Source organism: Manacus candei, unplaced genomic scaffold (genome assembly GCF_025592945.1).
Source record: "Manacus candei isolate 608988 ecotype Guabito, Panama unplaced genomic scaffold, ASM2559294v1 h1tg000034l, whole genome shotgun sequence".
Classification (NCBI taxonomy): Eukaryota; Metazoa; Chordata; class Aves; order Passeriformes; family Pipridae; genus Manacus; species Manacus candei.
In genome coordinates, this window is record NW_026138082.1 from 8,224,091 (window position 1) to 8,246,289 (window position 22,199).

Sequence of the window (22,199 nt, forward strand, 5' to 3'; positions counted from 1 at the left end):
CTGCTGCTGCATTGGATTGCACCTGTTCAAATTTGGTATAACACCTGAACACTCATTCTACTACAGCAGTTCTTCACTTTATTTTGACTTACTGTTTATATGAGATCAGGAGCTCAGGGTGCCATGAGTGTGTCAGCTGCCCCTTCAAACCCCTCTGTCTCTGTAACACAACTACAGAAATTCACTTCAGCAGCTGTGACAGGCTTCAGTGAATGCAGCAATGGACACACCTTTGAGAGGTGTAGCGGCTCCTCCACTGGAAGGAAAGCCATGGGGCTCTGCTGCAGTTCTCAGTAAGAAATCAAGACGAAAAACACCCAGTTGTGTACTATTACTGGAAAACAGTTTGCTGCGTTAAGCACTTATTTTGGACGCTTTATTATAAACCATAAAGTTTGGATATAAAGTGTTTTCCAAAAATTGTGCACAGAAGCAGACCTCCTTGCACAGCTACATACGAAAATATGAGGCTGTCAAATCCACACCCATCTGGCACATGGAATAAGAGACAAACTCTTAACTAGTATCACACTTAAGTAACATTTATTTTATCAGCATAAATGGTCCAAGTTAAAAGTACTCATGCAGTCATGGGGCCTGGCGGCTGTCAAGAACTTTTCCCCAGTTTGTGCTATCTGTGAGCACTTCCACTGAAGTGAAAGTAAGGCAGAACCAAGATTTAGCAAGGTACAGGCACTTTGTTCCCAGTTCAAGCAGGGAAAAAAAAAGCCTACATCAGGTCCTGGTCCCCCCACCCCAAAAAAGCTTCATGTGTTAGACAAAATGCTGTAAAAAATAAAAAACCCAAAATACAGAAAGTAGGTGTTCCCTAACCATACACTACTAGTTTATGTCATCATATATAAGACCAGAAGTATAAGAAACCATAAATGAAAGCTTACTACTTACCAGTGTTGGGTACTTAGCAATGTGTGCAACACAAGTGTTCACAGAAGTGCAGCAGCACTCTGACTAGTACTGCCAGCCGTGCCTGGTGGCTTGTCTAACAGTGTAACTAAACAATTGCTTGTAGGAGGATAGGAAAGGTACTTTAGATTCCACATACCTGGTTACATAAAACAGTGATTTACAAAAAACTCTCATACCAAACAATATTCTAAATAAATAGTTCATCTTCATGACTATATACAGAGTCCCCCTCGCATCAGTTATCCAAAAACGACATATCTGTGTCCATGGGCACTGGAGCAAGTTCGCATAGGTAGAACAGCGTGGCTTCACTTGCCTCTGCCTCTGTCAGTGGCTCCAGACGCACCAGTTTGCTCTGGGTGGGCTCAGGATCCAGGCTGCTCTCCAGGAGCTCATCGCCTTCCAGGGACTTGTCAACAGTGGAAGGAGTTTCAGCTGCGAAGCTCCCACTCTCAACAGTGGAGCCTGGGTTCCCATCGAGGAATGCAAGGAGTGGAAATGCAGTGTAATGTATCAGCTGCTTATCTAAGGGGGAAAAAATGCCCAGAACATCAGTTCACACACCTTTCTACATGCAGAACGAAAAAACAATATCCAACCCACAGCACTTATTTAGAGAATAATTAATAAAAAACCATTATAGGTGTCTGTTTCAAATGTGTTTTTATAGAATTGTTACATGCATATATAACGTTGTGTAGATTCTCCCGCAAAACATCAATTTCTCTACATCTGGTGCAGTGCCAAAAACCTAAGTCAAATATACCAAGTATTTTGTTTTGGTTATTTGTTCATAGGCATAACATAAAACCAGAAAAAGAGCAAATAACCAAGATGGCTTTTAGAACAATGCATGTTCAACTGTTTAAGTATTTCAACAAATCACCACAACTAACCTGATCTGGGCTTAGTAGCTTGTGTTTCCTGTGAAGCTGCTGGACCAGCATTATTCTTGTTAGTTTCTTTTCCCTTTGTCTCTGTCTGGGAACAAAAGCAAACTCTTTAACACATGCTTAAAGCCTGTACCAATGCCACTGGAACACAGCTGAGCAACTATTAAAAAAACCCTACAATTTTTATTTGTGAAGGTTTGCAGTGGCATTATCAGTATTATCCCTGCTAACAGACCTTGGCTGAGAAAATGTGAAATGGAAACATAGCCTAGAAACCAAGAACCAAAACCAATGCTTGTAAATGAACAAGACAAATTCAAAGAGCTACATCTGCTTATTCTTGTGTTTCTCTTCCCACCAGACAATACAGATGAAACCATTCTGACAAAGTGTGTATCATCTTTGCAAGTACTAAAATCTTGGGGGATACAAAGTCAAGAGACTGGTACAATGTAGAGATATTGGCCTCAAGATAATAAAAGTTTTAAAGGACATTATTAATTACTGTCCTTTTCCCCTTTGCTGTTTAAAGCCTAACAGGATGAAATCAGCTGTAGTCTTCTTATTCTCATGGAAGTCTTAAAAGTCAGAGCATGAAGTGCCATGATACCAGTAAAGAAAACAGCAAAAGGTGAGCAAAAGTTTGCATCTGTCACTACTGTGTACATCGAGCAATAGATTTAAGACTTACTTTGGTATTAGCGATATGATCATGATCTGTGGGATTCATCTGCACAGAGCTTGTAAAAAGCTGAATGAGACAAAACACATCAAGTTTTAGGTATCTTGATGCTGCTATTAAGAATACAAGACCATTGCATCTGCATGTGTGAAAATAACCCCTGTATTTATTCCACGCTCTATGAGGACTGGAGTTTATTTACAGGTAGTTACGACTTTTGCAAAGAAAAACTAGCTTTGGCACACAATGGTTTGCAATTCCATGAAGCTCAGTCACAAAGGAAACAACTATATTGCATCTAACTAACACAGTTTGCTGCAGTTTTAAAACACCAATTTCTTCCTACTTTGCTGCATGGATAATTCTGTCTACAATATGGACAAACACACCCTGCCCAAGTTTCCAAGTGACACCAAACCAGAAGGAGTCATCAGTATGTGGGAGAGCAGAGCTGCCATTAAGAGGTATCTCAACCAAGTGGGAGAGGGGCCAACAGGAACTCCACCAGGTTCAACAGCCATGTGTCTTCAGGACCCAGTAACCTCATGCACTGGCCCAGGTTAGGGTTAAGGAACTAATGGACAGGGAGTAGCTCCTCAGAGACGGAACAGGGGAGTTGTGGTAGACAACACTGCCACCAGCCAGCAGCATGGCCTTGCTACAGGGAGAGAAGCTCTGCTACGGGCAGCACAGCCAGGATGTCGCTGGAACCAATTATTTCTCTCTGCACAGCACCTGAGGCCACTTGAGGAAGAGCGTCCAGTTTTAGGCCTCCCAGTCTGAGTTTTTAAATTAGAGGGTGTCCAGAGGGCGGGCCACAGATGTCTGCAGGCTTAAGGCATGCAAGAGGCTCAGGAAGCCTGGCTTATCTTGTCTGAAGAGGGCCAATGAGGGAGGATAATTGCCCTCTTCCACTGCTCTGTTACCGAGAAGGCAAACTCCACATGGACAAAGGACAAGAGGCAAGAGTGATGAAGTGCAGCAGGGCAAACTGTGATTGACATAAGGAAATGTTTCACTAAGAAGAGTCAAGCCCTCAACAGACACCCAAGAGCCTGTCTTTGGAGATTTTGAAATCTGAGTAAACAAGGTCCAGAGCAATAAGATTCAACTTTCAAACTGACCCTGCTTTGAGAAAGGGGACTGGACTAGATGACGTGCACAGGTCCCCTCCAACCCAGACCATTCTACTCAACATAAACCTGAAGAAACCTGAAATTGCAGGGAAACTTGTAAAATAAATGCCAAGAGCCTTTTTAACCCCAGTTCATTGAGAAGACCACAGATGATGCGCTGGGTTATTTCACAGCAAGAGTATTAGACATCTACTTGATGTCTAAGTTCATGTCACAACAAATATAAGTATGATTTTGTTCATTAATAAAGCCATTTTTCAAAAAAAAACTTATGCATTCATTTGAACAGTGGTGTAGCACTAAGAATTATACCAGTGCTCAAGAAACATACATCAGTAAATATTTGTAGCTCAGTTTTGTAAAGGGAAGAGAGGAAAAAATATCAGTTGTGTTTTAAATCCATTCTTCACAGTAACAATACACACAAATCTTTTCTAATGCCTATTGCCCAAGTATTTAAAATAAACAGTCAAAATTACATCGACCAGGAGATCTGGATCTATGCTGAACTGTCGTCCCGATAACATAGCCTGGAAGTCCTCTAAACTGCAGTCGATACTGTCAAGATAATCCAGAAGTTCAACTCTAGAAGACAAACAGTATTTTACTGCTGTATCCTTTAACAAAGTAAGAGAAATGCTCAAGTAAGCTTTACACAGATGTACTACATGCATCTAAAAATCTTTACCAGAACTAGAATGAACTAAGTTTTTTCATCAGATATAACCTCTGGAAAAAAATGAAAACTTTTAGCCTCTAGAGGAGAACCCAAGTAAAGCAGAGGGGTGCTCTGAAACAGGTATTGCAGGTATTGTATCAACATAACACTATGACATGACATGACATTGGCCCCACATAGCCCTAATGAGTCCCATCCGCCTGGAAAAGTGACACAAATAAATCTTGACAGTTTAAATAATGATATACACAATATTACACTGCTGGATTACACATCCCAACTCACTCATGTGAGCTTCACAATGAGAATCAGAGGTCACATCTTAAAATACTTAAAATAGAAGGATCTTTAGAAACTGGCTAGAATAACAATGGGTTATTAATTTAACATTCTCCGCAGAAACTACTGTTCAGTTCTTTTTACTTCAGTCAAATAATCTGTTCTAATACTTGAAAAAAACAAAAACCAGACAACTTACTTTCCAAGAAGATTTATATTCTGTGAAATTACTCCATTTTCACTGAGTATGGAATCCATCACTGAGACTGGATCTTCTGCAGTTAAAGTTGACTGGTTATTCAGCTGTACAGCACTTGACATGAGTGGGCTTGTGCTGTCACTGACAGGGCTGATTGGATCATTACCTGGGACAGCAACTGATTCGGTGCTTTTATCCCCTTGAATTACAGGGGCGTATTCATCTTCGTTATCATCTTCCACAATTACAATATCGGGAGAAGGATAGCTACAACTACAGCTGCAATACAAGATAAATTAATTAGAGCATTTCATACACTCTTTTAAATTGGTATAATTATACAGGTTTAGTTACTCCTCACTTTAGTCAAGCCACTGTAAGGAAATAAACTTTCCTACTGCTTTTTAGTACTAAACACAGAAAGATACTCTCAGTATCTATTTTCCATTGATATGGTTCTGTAATGCCCAATACAGCTAATGCAGCTCAGCTAGCACACACTGTTATGCTAGACCACAATAACCAACTACTAAAAAGCTACAGGATAGCTTTTTGCATTAGAATAACTATAAGTTTGCGTATAAAGTATGTACAAAGTGGACCAAAGCATACAAGGCTATCAAACTAGACAGACAACACATATTTTGCATATTTCCTGTTGAACAGAATCAACTCTGGAGCATCCAAAACATAAAGGATCTCAGTCAACAGGTTTGTTATTAACCTTGTTATGTATACCAGGAATGAAACCTGAAAACCAAGAGCATTCCTGAAAACCAAGAGCGAGCCTCAACTAATTTGCTTTCATCCACGTTCCAGTTCTTAACCCTTAAGTAGCTGTTAGTTACGCTGCCTCTCTATCACAGCTGTATCCTCATAAAGCTTTTCTATCAGAGAACACATTCCCAGACATCAGCTGAGCAAGAAGAATGGTACCCGTTCAAGTGTAAGCTAGAAACACCTAACTTTTATTTCTTAAGGCATAATACAGGCCCTATCAATCCAATGTAACTCAGGAAGAGAGTTGCTCCTCAGTCCCTGGACCAAGTTTCAACTTGAACTACTTCTATAGTACTAGAGTACAAACAAGAAGGAACACACAAAACACTTGGTACTGAAAAAAAACCCCCTGAAATTAATTGGCTTAATGAAGTTTAAGGACCACACCAACACCTGAAAAACAACACATGCAAATTATTCTCCACAAAAATCTGTAAAAATAAGGGAAGTTATTCCCATCTGTATTCATAACCAAAAGTAAGAAAACACCACTTACTCTGTCTTTGGACAACTAGTATATTTAAAAAGAGTGCAATAATACAGATTGCTTTCACCAGTTTATATGTACCTGCCACATATTACAACTCCGACAGCCAATTAAGTAATTGGAATAAATCCAGAGGTCAATAAATCTAAAGCTAGTGCGAATTCACAGATGAAGCTTCTGTATGTGCAGGAGTGCTGAGTAATTCTGACCGCTTCATTAGAACAAATTACCTACGACACCTGAATTATTGCGTATTATACAACACTGAAAGCCATTATCTACGTACACTTCTACAGACTTCTTACTTGGAAGAATCTGAAGTGGTATCTTCATTTGTTTCTGGTGTAACAGGAAAATTTTCTTCATCACCCATGGGATTTTCTTCATCAGCCACATCCTCAGTGACATCGTAAATAACAATGTCATCTGAAATCTGTTCTCTTTGTTTTAAGCCCTCATTTCTGTTGAGAGGTACCTGAGAATTATTTTTAAAGGAGTCAGGGGACAGAAGGATGATGAGCTTCAGCATTTTGACAGTTATCATTTTATCTTACAATGCTTCTAATCTACAAAAGTCTAAGAGCTTTCCTACACCTTTGAGATTACAAGCTGTTTGTATAGATCCATGTTTAATAAAAAAAGCCATACAAGTAAAATGAACAAGATGGAGAATACCAGCTACAGGAAAGTCTGGCAAACACTACAGGCACAGAAATAAAAATATACTAGCACTGTCAGCAAATGCAACAGAAAAGCTGCAAAAAGGGGACAGTAAAATAAATAAAAATATTAAAACAGTGACTACTGTTTAAATAGTACTTTGTTTCAAAGTTACTAATTCTGATGCCATGCTATAGCAGTCATTTTGATGATTTCCCCACCAATCTTTATTTGGACAGCAGAAAACAACTTTCAGTGGCATGACTCATTCAAATGGAAAAACATGACATGATTTTGCTGCATTGGATGCTGCCTTGCAGACCAACACACTGGACCCTTGTTGCTGTATGGGGCCAAGGGCGCCTCACTCCCAGAGATAACAATGCAACACGTATGTGCTATTTCTAACAGCACAATTATTAAATGCAAACTGCTTTCAGTAGGATCGTGTCAAGCTGTATTTAATACACAGGCAACTGGTTTATACACGCTTATGTTGTAAAGTGAATGGTGATTATCAACAGAATACGACATACCACTTCTACAAGCTGACAGCTCTCGGTACACAGCCATGTTTTATTTCCCATAAGACAATCTACTTGGTCCATCTGGCCCCCCTGCACTCCTTCCTTCATCATAACAGAGCATATCCATAACAGAAAACTTACATGGTGGCTGCTGTCAGCTGGTTCTTTCACAATTTTCTGAAATACATTTGACTTTGTAGGTCCATTAGTGTTCAAAAGTAGAGGCCTACATCAGAAAGAGTAAAGGAAGAAAGCGACCTCAAAACCAATTCTTTGGTTTTAGTCAACAAGGCATGTCAGTTTACTGACTAGACAGCAAGTTTTCAAGATCATATCTACCTCTTGCGTTTTAGGCTCACTAGTTGGTTATTCTGCACCAAGGTAACAATGAATTGTACAATCTGTAAGGGAAAGAACACTATTGTTAATCACTCTAACTTTGTAACTGTTTCTCTTGAGCATCAACCTATATTATAACAGAAGACTTCAATAATAAAATCTATACATAAACAGCAAAACACTTATTTTGTGTAGTAACTTTTATATAGAGCTGTTCAGAAAAGTTAAAAATCATGGTAAAAACACTGCTGGTAATATCTCAACAAAATAGTTATTCAGTTGTCCAAGAAAGGCTTTACACATAGCAGGAGGTAAGAGTAAGCTTTTACACTATGTTCTACAGTACACAGAAAGACATCCAGCAACTCAAATGATTAGAAGAATTCTAATAAGCAATGACAGAAGGCGTACAGAGATGTGGATCATATATGTAACCTGTATCTGTAAATACCGGTTCTGGTGAAAGGCATTTTTGATAGATTCAGAAAAAATTACATGTACAATTAACATTACAAATACAAGGTCAGCAGGTCAGTCAAGTAGGACAGCAGTGAATTTCAAATACAGACCTTCATAACTGAGCACTCCCTCATGTAAGTACAACACCTGAATGAAGCCTTACCTTTCGAATAACTTGCTGTTGTTGCAAGTGTTTTGTTCTCAGTTCTGACACTTCCCTCCAAAGGGATTCATTCTCCCTGTTTAAAAATGATGATTTAAAAGTCAAAGTTATAAAATTTTGTTTTATAAAACAAAGTTATAAAAGTTCTAAAACTTTTATATTAATTTTTGTTTAAGATTAGTTGGCCTCATTAAAGCTCTTCAAAATGCTTTTAGATTGGGGCGTGGGCTCGAAGTGTCACACAGTCAGCAGCCTTGGAAAGTAATTACAAAATGGAGACCCAAAGACAACAAATGGCCTGCAGAGAATTTCTAGCCCTTTTAAAATGGAAGAAAGAAAAAATCCTCACATTTGGCAGTATTTATTAGCTATACATTCTGCATTTTAAAATTAACTTTCAGCATTTAAAAATTAACCATTTTGTTTCCTTTCCTGTAAAAACAAAGTTACCATCTTTTCTTCCTTCTAGAAATAAAATAATAAAAAAAAAATCAAGTATGCAGTTGGTTTCTGGCAGCAAGGGACAGCATAAGAATGCATCTCATCACTAAAAACCAGAGTTCTTCACCTACATCCAGCCTGCTTGTCCTCCCTCACACACCTTTTGCTAGGTGCAAGCCACCTGTCAGCAACTGCCTGTCTTCAAAGCACGTTTCTGCACACGCTTTGCTTGTGTGTACAGAACAAGCTCTCAAGTCACACATGCAACCGCAGCCATTCAAATAGTTGCCTCTATTAGCTCCAATAAAGGGGCATGTTAGGTGCTAAAAACTGACAGAGCTTGTCAGAGGTGGCAGTTTTCATGAAACACTGCCATTTTACAAACCTTAGCTGTTCCAGTACTCACAGGAGGCCAGTTACTGAGACAGTGTAAAAACTGCCCGTGCTATTGTAACCACTAGAGGTTTGTTTCCAACAGCATATTGCATATTAAAGCCCCAATGAATAAGGAAAGGCAACGTACCACTCTCCTCTCTTTTGCAGTTTAATTTTCAACACAGAGAAACAAACCCCACTGGTGTTCAGTTTTTAGGAAATCTTAAGCTAAGTTTTCAGAAACAGCTGTTCATGTGCTGTGTGATGCAGGGTATTACTCCTCAAACTGCTTCTATGTCCAGCATATGTCCAACATACAGTTTCAGAGTACAGTTCCATCAAAAATTTAACAACTGAAGTTAGGGATTCTGAACTTTCTCACTAGTTTTATTAACATGTTTTGTAGGACTAGGTCTTCTGATTTAGCCCAGTTTCTACCTCAGTTATTTTAAACCGATGGGACAAAATCATGGATGTCAAAGACAACCATTCTAAGTTCTCATCTACAAACTGTCAGGTCATTTTCAACTGGATGTCATTTCAGTCAAAGTCAGCCCTGCTCTGGGCAGAGATTTGGACCTGATGGCCTTCTGAGGTTATTTCAACCCAAATTCGTCTAGGATTTGCAAAGGGCAAATATGAGCATTTTTACTCCAGACTGGCCAGATTCTAACAAAGACTCTTTCTAGGTCAAGTAAGTTTGCCTCTGAATGTTCCACCCCTCAAGTAACTAGAACTGAAGACTATAAATGACAAAATTTACTTCTTAAAACTTTAACTAATCAGTGATCTCTGTCACAGAGGATACACCATCACTTACTTTCTCAATATAAGTTAAGGTGTCCTGAGACAGAGTTCCTATTCAGGTGATGTGACTTACAGTGCATGAGCTTATTGTCATGTATCTTGTTTGTATCTACATACTCTAAATGATTAAGCAATTTGTGACACACGTCTCTCTCACTGTTGAAAATAAATCATAATTACTAACTAGGTAAAAATGCTCAAAAAATACTCTATTTACATTTGCATTTTAGATTCTGCTCCTTTGTAACTGATGCAACAAATGAATTTCCAAACTAGATTTCTAAATACATTTTCCAAGGCACTAACTCTTCTGCAATTTTAAGCAGTGGGGGAACAAAGACAACAATCAGAAAACAAAAATCAACGACCAAAGACATTAACTGTTATAAGAAAGTATTATATGCACTTTGCACAAACCAAACTCTGCCTCAAACTAAATACAGTAACTACTTCAAACTTGAAGACGTAAACCAGCATACTTTATGCCAAGAGCTGATTTGAATATTCAGCCTCAGCAGCATTATGGAACTAAAGGTATTATTTAATTGCCCACTACTAGACAGTTCTGGAAACACCAACATTGCCTATTACTTTTAACAATATCAGAATACTTAATTTTTAATGCAATTTTTCTACTGAAATTTATGTTCCTAAAGCAATACTGAATTTAGGTAATCAGAAATCAAGAGACACCTAAAATTAGATCTTTGTCCAATATCTAGTATCAGAATTACTCAGCATTAGGGATCAGTTACTGATGCAGCAACTTACCTCTTCAAAAGAGACAACTGAGATTCAATAGTCGTTTGTTTAATTTCCACCTTTTGAGCACTACATATTATCTTGGAGAGATCTTCCTGACGTATCTTGTTTTCTTCAGGTCTCGAAGATGAAACCTTTAAAAGATTAGAATCCAGAAACACCATTTCCCTTTATTCATACTTAACTAATATTCTATTTGGGTGATCAAATATATTTTCTTACTAGTGTTGACAAACTATGCATTTAAGTTAACAATAAACCAAGCATCAAAAAAAACCCCAAACCAGAACCATAGCTGTCATCACATTAGCTTTTGCTGTTACAAACATTTGTGTACATTCAGATTCTTCAGGCACTCTCTCAAGTGCTCTACTTCATTATAACTGCTTCACAATAACCTGGTGTTCATAAGTACATCACTCTGTGCTGATTTTAGCTGGGGTAGTTAATTTTCTTTATAGTAGCTAATATGGGGCTGTGTTTTGGATTTGTGCTGTTATGTTGCAGTGCTGGCAATACAGAGCTGTTTTTGTTACTGCTGAGCAGTGCTTACACATGGAGTCAAGGCCTTTTCTGCTTCTCCCTCCACTGCACCAGCAAGTTGGCTGGGGCTGCACAAGAAACTGGGAGGGCACACACATGGCTGGGACAGTTTTCCACAGATGACCAAAGGGATACTCCATACCACATAGTGTCATGCTGTGTATATAAAACTGGAGGATAAAGAAGGAAGGAGGGGTGTTTGAACTGACAGCATTTGTGAAGACAAATGTATCTGTTACGCGTGATGGAGCCCTGCTTTCCTGGGGATAGTTGAACACCTGCCCACCCATGGGAGGTGGTAAATGAATTCCTTATTTTGTTTTGCTTGCGTGTGTGGCTTTTGCTTTACTTACTGAACTGCCTTTATCTCAACCCAGGAGCCTTCTCACTTTTACTCTCCCGATTCACCCACATCCCGACATAGGGGGAGTAACCAAGCAGCTCTGTGGGGTCGAGGTGCTGACTGGGGTTAAACCACAACATCCACCCTTTCACCAGAGTTTAATTTGCCATATTTCCATTTGGTATCTATATTCACCTGACTCACATTAACAGTAGAGCACATTTCAGTCATATTTAGCAGCATAACAAACACGTTTATAGGTTTGCCCCCTGTTCTCTTTGGTGGAGAGTTTAATGCTTACAGTAGCTTCGTTCTGAAACAAGCTACATAAACAAGCAGTTTCTTCTACTACTGATTAGGTAAAGTCAAAGCATGCTCTGTACTAATACTCTCTTGAAAATTGTCATATTTGCCTAACTCACTCATTTTTGCCACCTGTGAAACTTACTATAATGACAGCAAAATAGGTTAAATAAAGAAGCCCAGTCAAATCCCCCAAAATATGTTTAAACAGGATCAAGATATAAATGAAAGCAGTGCAGTTTGCTTCCATAAACTCCAAACTACCTGCACTCATGACAGTTAAACTTGTCATGAACTTTGCTATTCATCGACACGTAGTAGTACAGGTTTTCTACATACTGAGTTTTCACTAACCTTCCTTTTAATGTGTTCCAACAAGTCCTCTCGGCCCTGTCTAAAATATGCATGCCGAAATTCTACTGGGCCATCTCGCTCCAGTTTGACAATCCCAGAATCAACATGGACAACTTTCCGGAAGCCATCTATTAAAAAAAAAAAAAAAAAAAAAAAAGAAAACTTCAAAATCCACATTAAGAGATTCAAAATATGCTGTCCCAACTATCCTATTAATAACTCTGAGGATAAGACAGTATCCTAGTTGTAGAGAACATAGGGCCACTGCTCAAAGGAAATTAAAACTAAATGTGTACAGGATCTAGAACTACGCTAGAATGCAAAAATCCTGGAACTTACACATGTTCAGCTGTCTGACAAAGCTTGCCATGTTGTTGTGCTTGAAGTACTTGGGAAGAATCTCTTTTGCGAATCTCTGCTCATCCAACACCAAGAAACTCCTGCCATTCTAAAATGAGAAACACATATCAAACTACTTAAAAACCATAGCAGAAAACACACTGGGCTTTTAGAATTAATCACCAGATAGGAATGTTTCTTTTGTGCATGCAGTACATTACTGATCTGCTTGCCTACAACTTTCCAAAACAAAAAGCAACTGAGTACTATCAGTTTACATCATTATCTGTATCTGAAGAGGAACATCTCCACTGTTACTTTTTGCTTCCTCAAGATATGAATTAATTGTTTCTCAACAATTATCACAGTTTCACTACAGGTCAATACTATCAATTTTGTACACCGTTCTGAAGTCTTGGTAAGAAATCTAACAGAGAGCCAGAGGAAGGAAAAAACACCAACAACCAGCTGAAAGTCCCATGTGCTTTCCACTATAAAAGCATGATTAGTTTGATAGGACTCATAGAGCAGATAGAGCTGTCAAAGGGCTGAGCATGTCCACTGGGTTTTGGAGTTACCAAAAAGGTAACCACTCAAGGCAACATACCCCTTCTGGAATGCCAGTTGTGAAGGACTGATCTTTTATTTAATCCACAGGCTTTGACTAAAATAGAAAGATCAGCTCTTTGTTTTTCAACGACCACCCCACCAACTACAGGGCAAATAACTGGTAAAATGCAAATTACCAACTTCTAAAAGCTTTAGGTGTCTATACAACCACAGTACTCTCACCCTGTATTTAATGAAAAGTTTATCATCTTTAAAAAATGTCAACACTGTTACTCCATCTTCTTAGAAGCCTTTAGTTCAATAAGTCACATTTTTCTTATCCTCAAATGCCAGCTGTTCTATGATCATCACAAGAAGCTTAGAGAACCAACCATAAGACCATGTGAAGATTCTTATCCAAGGGCTTGTGTCCTCGTTTCAGCAGGGATAGAAATAATTTTTTCTTAGTAGTTGGCACAGTGTTGAGTTTTGGATTCAGTAAGAAAATAACATTGATGTCAATATTATTCTCTGATGTTTTAGTTGTAGCTGAGCAGTGCTTACCCTAAGTCAAGGACTTTTCAGCTTCCCGAGCTCTGCCAGTGAGCAGGTGCACAAGAAGCTGGGAGGGAGCACAGCAGGGTGGATGTGTGCACCACCACACCAGGACAGCTGACACACACTGGGCAAAGGGATATTGTATACCACAGAACATCATCTCCAGTATATAAACCAGGGGAGTTACCCAGAAGGGGGGTCAAATGCTGTTCACAGATGGGCTGGGTATTGGCCCAGCAAGCAGTGAGCAATTGTACAGCACATCATTTGTTTTTCTTAGATTATCTCTCTCTGTCCTTTTTATTACTATTATATATTAATAACATATTATTATATTATGTATATTATAAATTACTTTGTTTCAATTATTAAACAGTTCTTATCTCAACCCACAGGTTTTAATTGTTTTAACCAGGGTGCGAGAAAGTGAGCAAACGGCCGTGCTGTACTTAGTTGCCAGTTGGGGTTAAACCACAACAGCTTGTTCCTGACAAACCATGATCATCAGGAACAGGATTTTATAAATGGTCTCCACTGGATGTGTTTAACACTGACAGGAAGATAGGAAGATGAAAACTTCCAGTAATGCCTGCCTGCCTACCTCCTGCTGAGAAACAACCAGTGGAAGGGAAAAGGGAAGCAAAAGCAATTGACTATTTCAGCCAATGCTGTGTGAAACTCACCAAGTGGAGGTGCTCAAGTGACAACTTCCATGTGGTGCCTCACTTTGTCCCTTTGACATTGTCCAGGCTTAAGACAGGAAAATCTGGGTAACACATCTACTAGCTCTTGTTGCCCTGACAGTCATTTACAGCAAAGCTGTACAGATGCTAAGGCCTGTAAGCTGAATCAGTAACAGCTCAACATGATTTTCAACTCTTAGTGCCAATGACTGCAGCATACAGCAGTCTCCCAAGTGCTTCATTTGGTATTCCTGACCCGTATTTCCATAGACAACACAGACTGTGGCTTCACTGAGATATGTATGCAGGGAGACAAAATCTGGCTGTTTGGTTTTAGATGGTGTTTAGCCTTACACTGTAAGGATATAGATTGGTATAGGAGGAAAGCGAAATATTATACTAACTGTACTCTCCCCTGTTACATTTGGTACACTTTTTGTACCCTATAATATTGACATAGTGCATTTTTAAAAGATATCCCAAGCAACCCCAATACTTCACTCCCACAAGAACTGCTCGTTGCCAATAACATCAACTGTTATTAGTGGACCTTCCCTCTAGAAACAGCCTTGCAGAATTTCAAACAATTAGTCTTTACTGTTAATTAAGAAAATAAAACAAGGATACCTAATAGTCTTGGTGTGTTTACTCAAGATAAACATGAGCAATGAATTTGGAATGTGTTCATTAAAAGTGTAAGGCAGCAAAAATAGCACATCTTATGGTAGATAACGTCAATCTTCATATAGCCCTTATTACCCCTCTTCCAAAAAAAAAAAAGAAAACAACAGAAGAAAGGAAAGCTGTCATAATCTATTGAGGCCTCCTGCTACCCCCTTTGAGAAGTTTTGGCTGAAGTTACTAGTAAATCATTATCAGTAAAATGTTTAAGATGTTTTATCGTTCCTCGAGCACTTAAAATAGCAGCTCTTGGTTGAGTTTATCTCAACACCATTTGAAGATGTTGACACAGTTTGAGAACAGGATTTTCTTGAAAAGAGGATATAGAGAAAAATGAAATAGTTATTATTAAAATACGTGCTTAGCATTTAGCACAAGAATTAATGATGTTAACTGTAGCAACTCGCCACGGTAAGAAGGTGTAAGAAGATGGTGCCCAATAAGACTTTCCCCGCGGCCCATCCTCTTCCCGCCGCTCCAGCAGGTGGACACCAAGACCGGGAACCCCCCGCCAGCCCCCCCACGTGGCCGCTCCCTGCCGCCCCCGCGGGGTCCAGCCCCTCTGGAGGCCGTCAGCGGCTCACGGAGAACAGCAAGAGGACGGCACACCCCGCTCTCCCCATCCTCCCCGGCTCACCAAGGGCGAGCCCCGCTACTGACGCACCCACCGCCTCTCAGTGGGAGATCCCCCCGCAGCCCCGCGTTCCCCGCTCTACGGCTCCATAAACACAGCGCACGATAGAATGCCGCCACTGCCGGGCCCCTGCCCTCCCCTCCGAGCCGCCCGCCGCCCGGGGAAGCCCCGGCCTGCTCAGTCGGGGCCGGCGAACGAGCGGCTCCCCCCCGGCAGCGGCTGGGGACGCGCCCCCGGGGCGGGCACCGGCGCTCCCGCTCCCCGTCTAAGACAAGGCCGACCAGCAGCCCGGCCCGGCCCGAGAGGGACCTGACCAGGCCATGCGGCCGTACCCTGGCTTTCCTCCCTCCCCCCGCGCACGCCGAGGCCCGCGGCACCCAGCAGGGCCCGGTGCCCGCCGGAGTAAAGCGGAGGGTGACGGGGAGGGCTCCCGCCACACGCCGGCGGGAAGGAGGGGGGGGATGGGTGTCGGCCGACCTGGCTCCAGGTGATGAGCCGGTTGCTGGGGGTCTCGCCCAGCAGAGCCCACAGCTTGCTGAGGAAGGCTGGGACCCCCGAGCCGGCGAAGGGCGGTGGCTGCTGTGGGGGCTGCGGGGCCGAGGCCGGGGCCGGGGCCTGGGCCTGGGGCTGCGGCGGTTGCTGCTGCTGCTGCTGCTGCTTCATTGTCGCTCTGGCGGCGGCGGGGCCTCTGCCCGGGGGGTGCGCACAGCGCGCCCGACCCCGCCCCTCGCGCGGACCCCGCGTGCGCGCCGGCCCCGCTGCACGCGCGCGTGCGCGCCGGCCCCGCCCCTTCCCCTGCTCTTTACATAACGTCCCCACGTGCGCCGCCCTCACGTGTCACAACAGCGCCGGCACGCGTGGGACGGGGCCAATAGGGGCGCGCCTCGCCCTGGGGGGGGCGGGGCCACGTGGCGCAGCCGCACGTTCTCGCCGGGGCATTGCGCGTGTGGCGAGGGAGCGGCTGGGGGAGACGGGGCGGGTGGCGGGAAGGTCTTCGGCTCCAGCCGCAGGGAATGGCTCTCGGGTGCCGGCAACCTGCCTTTCTTAGGGACTTACCCCATCCTGGGGCTTCAGAAAGGCCCAGGAGAAAGGTGTAATTCAAGTAACCTTTCCATTAGTATTTTTATTATCTTATGAGGTCTGAGCGCAAGGTAATTGCTTGTCCATGTTCTTAAAGCTTCTTGTTTTACTATTTTACAAGCCAGCCATTGCAGAACTCAGCAGTTTTTAGCCAGAGGCTATTTAACTTCCCAGTATTTTCATGAGCAGTGCTATCATGTTTTTCCACTCTGCAGTAAAATTTTCCTCCATTTAGCTTGCAGAAATCTGGTAATTATCAGTTCTGAGACAGGTCAAGCTATTTAAATCTTTCAGGATGCAGTTCTCACCCTCCCCTCACCAGAAAAACACAGCACTAAAACTTTTTGGGTATTGTGAAATGTTGGAACTCAGAAAAAAACAGGCGTCATATCCCTGGACTAACCCCTCAAACCCAGCAGATTCTGTTCTTCCACAGGCTCGTTCCCCTTCCCTTGGGTCTGCAGTTCCCCCACGTGCAGGAGTTCCAACTAAGACCTAGTGCTTAGGGACTAAAAGAGCACTGCCAATAGGGAACATCTGATTTCCAGCACTTTTTCTTACAGCTTACAGAGCCGCTATGCAGTTAGCAGTTACCTCAAATCTGGTAAGGAAGCCAAGAGAAAAAAGTTTGACATCCCATATGCCTAGAATCACAACCACCACTGGTCTCTTCCCCTCATGCTTGAGCAGCAGGCAGCCCCTACAGCAGTCCCATACTCTCTTATAGAAGCTTTGTCCACTGATAGTCCAGTTTTGATGTGGCTTAGGAAAAATAATTTGGGATGAGGGATGTTCCACAGCACATTTACAAATAGAGGTCACAAAACAGCCCTCATAGAACAATACTTGTATGAACTTCACCTCTCTTCTCTGACTTCTTATTTTCTTCCACCACAGTGGAATATACAGCAAGGGTCAGCAGCTCCGCTTTTCTTAGAAGCCATTGCTATGGCTCTGATAAGGCTGACGGGCAATGAGTGAACTCCAGTTGCAACAGACCCTGAGTAAAGCTTGAGTTAACTCCCCAAGAGATACCAGTCTGCAGATTTTCCTTAAGACAAACAGCATGATGCAAAAGAAGCAAATAAAAATGACAGGGGAGCCAAAGTTAGGGTGACAGATTTCAAGGCAATACTCTCTTCTTTTTGTGACGGCTGTTTGTCCTGACTGAAATGCTCGCATTTGAAGGTTATCTTTATTGATTTGTCTATACTGATCCCCATGAAAGTGTGTTGCCCCTGGAACAAGCACAGGCAGCCACAAGTAGACCATCCTATAATGTCTGCAATATTAAACACTGCACAGTACTTCACAGCAAAATTTGATGCAAGCCTTCCACCTTTAAAAAAATGATCACATCATTTAAATAATTGAAAGTGTTCCTAGAAGTCCCAGCTCTGCATATACTAGAATCAAATTGAATCAAAAGTGGCCCCAAGAGGCCTGGTTTAAATCAGTCCTTGGACCAGGGATGGTCTGAGATGTCCGTATTCATGATGAAACTGGCTGGAGTAGGCAAGATAGATGACATTTCAGAGAGCTTCTATAAAGATTACTCTTCCAAAGTTAATATCCTTTCAGTTAGTTTTATGCCATTCTTGTGTATCTGATTCAAGTACTATTCAGTGTTTTGGATTGTTAAGTTATTAATTTTTCTTCTCCCCATGCCCTGCAGGGAAAACAGATGGCACAGTCAGCACACTGGCTGGCTATCTAACAGACAATGATACAATAAAGGCTGACAGCAAGTTCTAAAATTAAGTTATGATAACTGTTCCCTGCAGCATATTTAAAATTCAGCTATATTAACTGAAACTGACTTCCATTCATGATCAACAGTTTTTCTATCTTGAAAGGAAGACGTACATTCCTATTTACTACTATCCCTTCAAGATATGGAAATGGCATGGGAGTGGTATCCATTTCTTATTTGCTTATGTATGAGGAATACTTAATTTAGGCTTTTCCCAATTAGGCAAGGTCTTCTATACTCCATGAAAACATTCCGTGTCTCTTAAAATACTGTTTTCTCATACTATGAGGAAAATTTTCTCACACTAAGAGGAAAAGAGCTACAAACTTGAAAAAGATATATTTAAACAAGACATTGTTTAACTAAGATAGTATTTAATTAGTCACAGTAAGTGTCTTAAAAAAATTCCAGATTTGAAGCCATAACCCCTCCGACCTTTAAAAAGGAGACAAAAAATAATATCCGAGTTTAAACACATTTCTTAAGGTGTTAACAATGAGTTCAGGCCAGGTTATTTAATTTTGAGGGCTTCCTGCAAAGTTGAACTTTTTATTCAAGCTTCTGAAAGGATAGTAGATTTGGGATAAAAGGGAAGGACGTTTCATGGGCATACTGCCTGACAGTAGTTTACTATGAGCAGTTTGCTGTGGCCATGTGTTGATAATTACAGAAAAAAAGTTCTATGATAAGAAAAAAATCCCTAAGTATATGAGCTCATTTGTTCATCCAAACTTAACACTGCTTTCTTCCAAAATTAAAAGTAGACAAAAAAAACTATACACAATTTTCTCAAGACTTTGTTGTATTCAAGTAGGATTTCATAACATAAATGTTGTGAACATTGTGGCAATAAAGGGCTCATAAATCAGAGTGAAGCATGAAAAGGAGCTTTTATCTCACCTGAAGCTAGTTTAACAACCACATAGTACATACATGATTTAGTTACTCTAAGGCCTCCATTCCATGCTATTTTGCATTCCAATGATTAGGACTGCCACAATATAACTGTCCTGCCAGCTCAATTCCAGAGGCTGGCAAAGTTTTTTTTTTCAAAAAACAAGACTCCTTACATTGGTTTACTCTTATCAAGAGCACAGTAAAAATTCTTTGCAAAGTGTCAGTAGCAACTTTAACCATATATTTGACATGTAAAAGTAACAATGTTCTTGTTAAGTTTTAAAATTAAGGCTATTTTGAAAGATAAATTATATTAGCTTAATCTGCTTCTCAAGGTCATCCAGAGATATGATTTGAATGGACAAAAAACACTTGCTCTGTGGTTGTGTAGTCTGTCATGTCAAATCTCTCCCCATGCTAATGGCCATTTAACAAGTCTCTTCAGCCTGTTTAACCAGAAGACCTCCAGATTGAAAACAAAATAAATAAATCTGGTTAATCTCAGTCTAATTTACCTGAATCTGAACAGGTGGAACTGTAATATTGCATGTCTGTGTCTAATGCACTGTTGTTCATTGTTTGTTCAGACTCCTATGAGCTTTTATAGAGGGAAAAAAGAAATTACTTGATTTCCAGATACATGGCCCAAATTACTAGTTTCCCTGTATTGCAAGAGATACTAGAAAAAGCAATGATTTGTGATAGTTTCCACAGGATTCTGCTATTTCCTTCCCAGTTTGGTTAAAGCTACTGCTGTAGCAGCCACACACCACAGTTGAGTGGACAGCTGGTGACTGAAATGCTATCTATGCTGAAACTGCAATCACAGCTGTCATCACCTTTGTGAAGTCAGTAAAATGTAATCAAGCCATTATTGAATTTACATCAATGTTTTCTTCCTTGCTAGGCTGCTTATTCTTTCCCACACAAATTGAGAGCATATGTTAAAAAAAAAGCTGCAACTGGTAGTCTTCTGTATTATGCAGATGTAAGAACTCAAGACAGAAAGAGCACCTGGACTTCACAGTTCTGGCAGATTCTCTCTGTGGTTTGCACATATTTGTTGCCTTATCCCAAAACTTTAATGTTGTCTCAGCACTGTGTCACTTCTTCCTCTCCCCTACTCTAGATAAGAGCTACAATCATAGCCCAACAATACCTCCTTTAGGGACACTGTAAGTAAATATTTATTTAATTTCCATACTCTTCATTAAGGTCCATCATTCAGTGCTGGGGTACGAGTTTCAGGGCATGGTGCTCTGTATAAGAAAATCGCAGAATCATTTAGGTTGGAAAAGACCTTTAAGAGCATCAAGTCCTGCCATCAGCCTAACACTGCCAAGTGTACCTTAAACCATGCCCCTAAGCACCACATCTACATATCTCTTAAATACCTCCAGGGATGGTGACTCCACCACTTTCCTGGGCAGCCTGTTCCAATGCTTGACCATTCTTTCAGCCAAGACATTTTTCCTAATATCCAATCTAAATCTCCCCTCATGCAACTTGAGGCCATTTCCTCTTGCCACATTGCTTGTTACTTGGGAGAAGAGACTGACACTCACCTCACTACAACCTTCTTTCAGGTAGTTGTATAGAATGATAAGGTCCCCTCTGGAAAAAAAAAAACTTTTACACCAGATTTCTTCTTTTACATCAGATTTCTTCAAGTTTTTTCCAATAGTGAAAACAAATCTTAAGAATTAAATCCAAACGCACAGCAACTCTTCCATGGGCTTTAGAAAACACCTTAAAGTTGTGGAAGACATTACGGATATTTTCTACAGAGTGCAGCCTTGCCCAGTTTTAAAATATCACTAGTGTACTGCCATACTCTTATTTTCTTACATGCCTGCCCTACCACTTCCATGAAAGTTGCATCTGTTCCGAGGCCAGAAGAAAGATTAATTTTAAGAGATTATCCAATCCCACAAACTGTCTCCCTAGCAAGCCTTTACACTTACAGATTTTCTACCCTTTTATCTTGCCAGTTTGCTTAACTTTTCAAAAATCTCAGTTGGTCAAGAGATTCTTCCCTAGGTAATGACTTTGAAAATTTTATAGCAGTTTATTTTATTCTGATCCTGACTAAAGCAGATCTCAGGCTTAGTAACTATTACAGAGACTAATTTCTTTTCACAACTATTCAGCAGATTACTCAAAATCCAACTGGCTTAAAAAAATCTTCAAAAACAGTTGAAAGTTTTATTGTTACAGCTGTAAAAGCTGTATTTTTAAGATAACAATTGAATTAGCTAGAATTAATCTTGTTTTCTGTATGCATCTATATTGAAGCCTGTAGGAGATATTGTGGAAGTAAAATGGAAGCATTGTTTGTGTAATAGTTTTAATACTGTGCTAAAGGCAAAACCAAAACACAAATGTACTCAAACATGCAGCCATGGTAACCATCAACAAAACAGGAAAACAATGTTTTGCTATGCCTATAGACCTAAAATTTTAAATTAAATTTTAAATGAAATATTGATAAAAAATTGCTGTTAGATCTGTAGAGTTTCTTTGGAATAAATTTGTAACTATGGCTAGTTGAAAAGGAAAAAATCACTCTCTTGTGTTGTGTATGCAGTTGCCAGGTGATCACAAAGTGCAGAGCTCTCCTTTGGAAAGCTCAAATGCAGTGAAGGCTGCAGATCTGATATACAGGCTCTAACCACAGTCTGTACAGCATGACTTTCTATGAAGTATTTTTTTATCCTCACTGTGAGGAGGGCTGTTTCCACTTAACATCCATAGGACAGTGCTACCAAAACCAGCATGTATATGAGAGCAGTACCCCCCGCTGCTGACCCCTAGTCATGTGGTTGCATCACTAACACCATTCAATAAAGCAAGCAGCCACCCTCTGGAACGGAGTAGATCATCT

At 40.7% G+C, this 22,199-nt stretch overlaps 1 protein-coding gene across 4 annotated transcripts; it reads right to left on the reverse strand.

The window, feature by feature from the left end:
- Positions 1-521: 521 nt before the first annotated feature.
- Positions 522-16,301, reverse strand: HSF2 (heat shock transcription factor 2). Of its 4 annotated transcripts, XM_051792192.1 has the most exons (14): positions 16,063-16,299; positions 12,481-12,589; positions 12,142-12,269; positions 10,608-10,732; positions 8,214-8,289; positions 7,592-7,653; positions 7,394-7,478; positions 6,371-6,540; positions 4,965-5,077; positions 4,799-4,874; positions 4,121-4,226; positions 2,515-2,574; positions 1,827-1,911; positions 522-1,455 (listed from the first exon to the last, which is right to left on the reverse strand). In XM_051792192.1, the coding sequence occupies exons 1-14, from the start codon at positions 16,246-16,248 to the stop codon at positions 1,166-1,168; spliced, it is 1,671 nt and encodes a 556-aa protein (XP_051648152.1). In that variant the 5' UTR covers positions 16,249-16,299; the 3' UTR covers positions 522-1,165. The 4 variants fall into 4 exon arrangements, with proteins under 4 accessions (XP_051648152.1, XP_051648150.1, XP_051648153.1 ...); XM_051792190.1 differs by having other exon boundaries at positions 4,799-5,077; positions 16,063-16,300; XM_051792193.1 differs by lacking the exon at positions 16,063-16,299 and adding an exon at positions 14,271-15,361 and having other exon boundaries at positions 4,799-5,077.
- Positions 16,302-22,199: the final 5,898 nt, after the last annotated feature.

Bases quoted from the DNA above. Each gene is read 5' to 3' on its own strand.
- HSF2 (XM_051792190.1), bottom strand. From the start codon at position 16,248: ATGAAGCAGCAGCAGCAGCAGCAGCAACCGCCGCAGCCCCAGGCCCAG. The intron at 7,654-8,213 runs GTAAGGCTTCAT...TTTCCCTTACAG, and splicing joins AACAGCAAGTTATTCGAAAG to ATTGTACAATTCATTGTTAC. The intron at 4,227-4,798 runs GTAAGTTGTCTG...TTTGTCTTCTAG, and splicing joins AATATAAATCTTCTTGGAAA to AGTTGAACTTCTGGATTATC.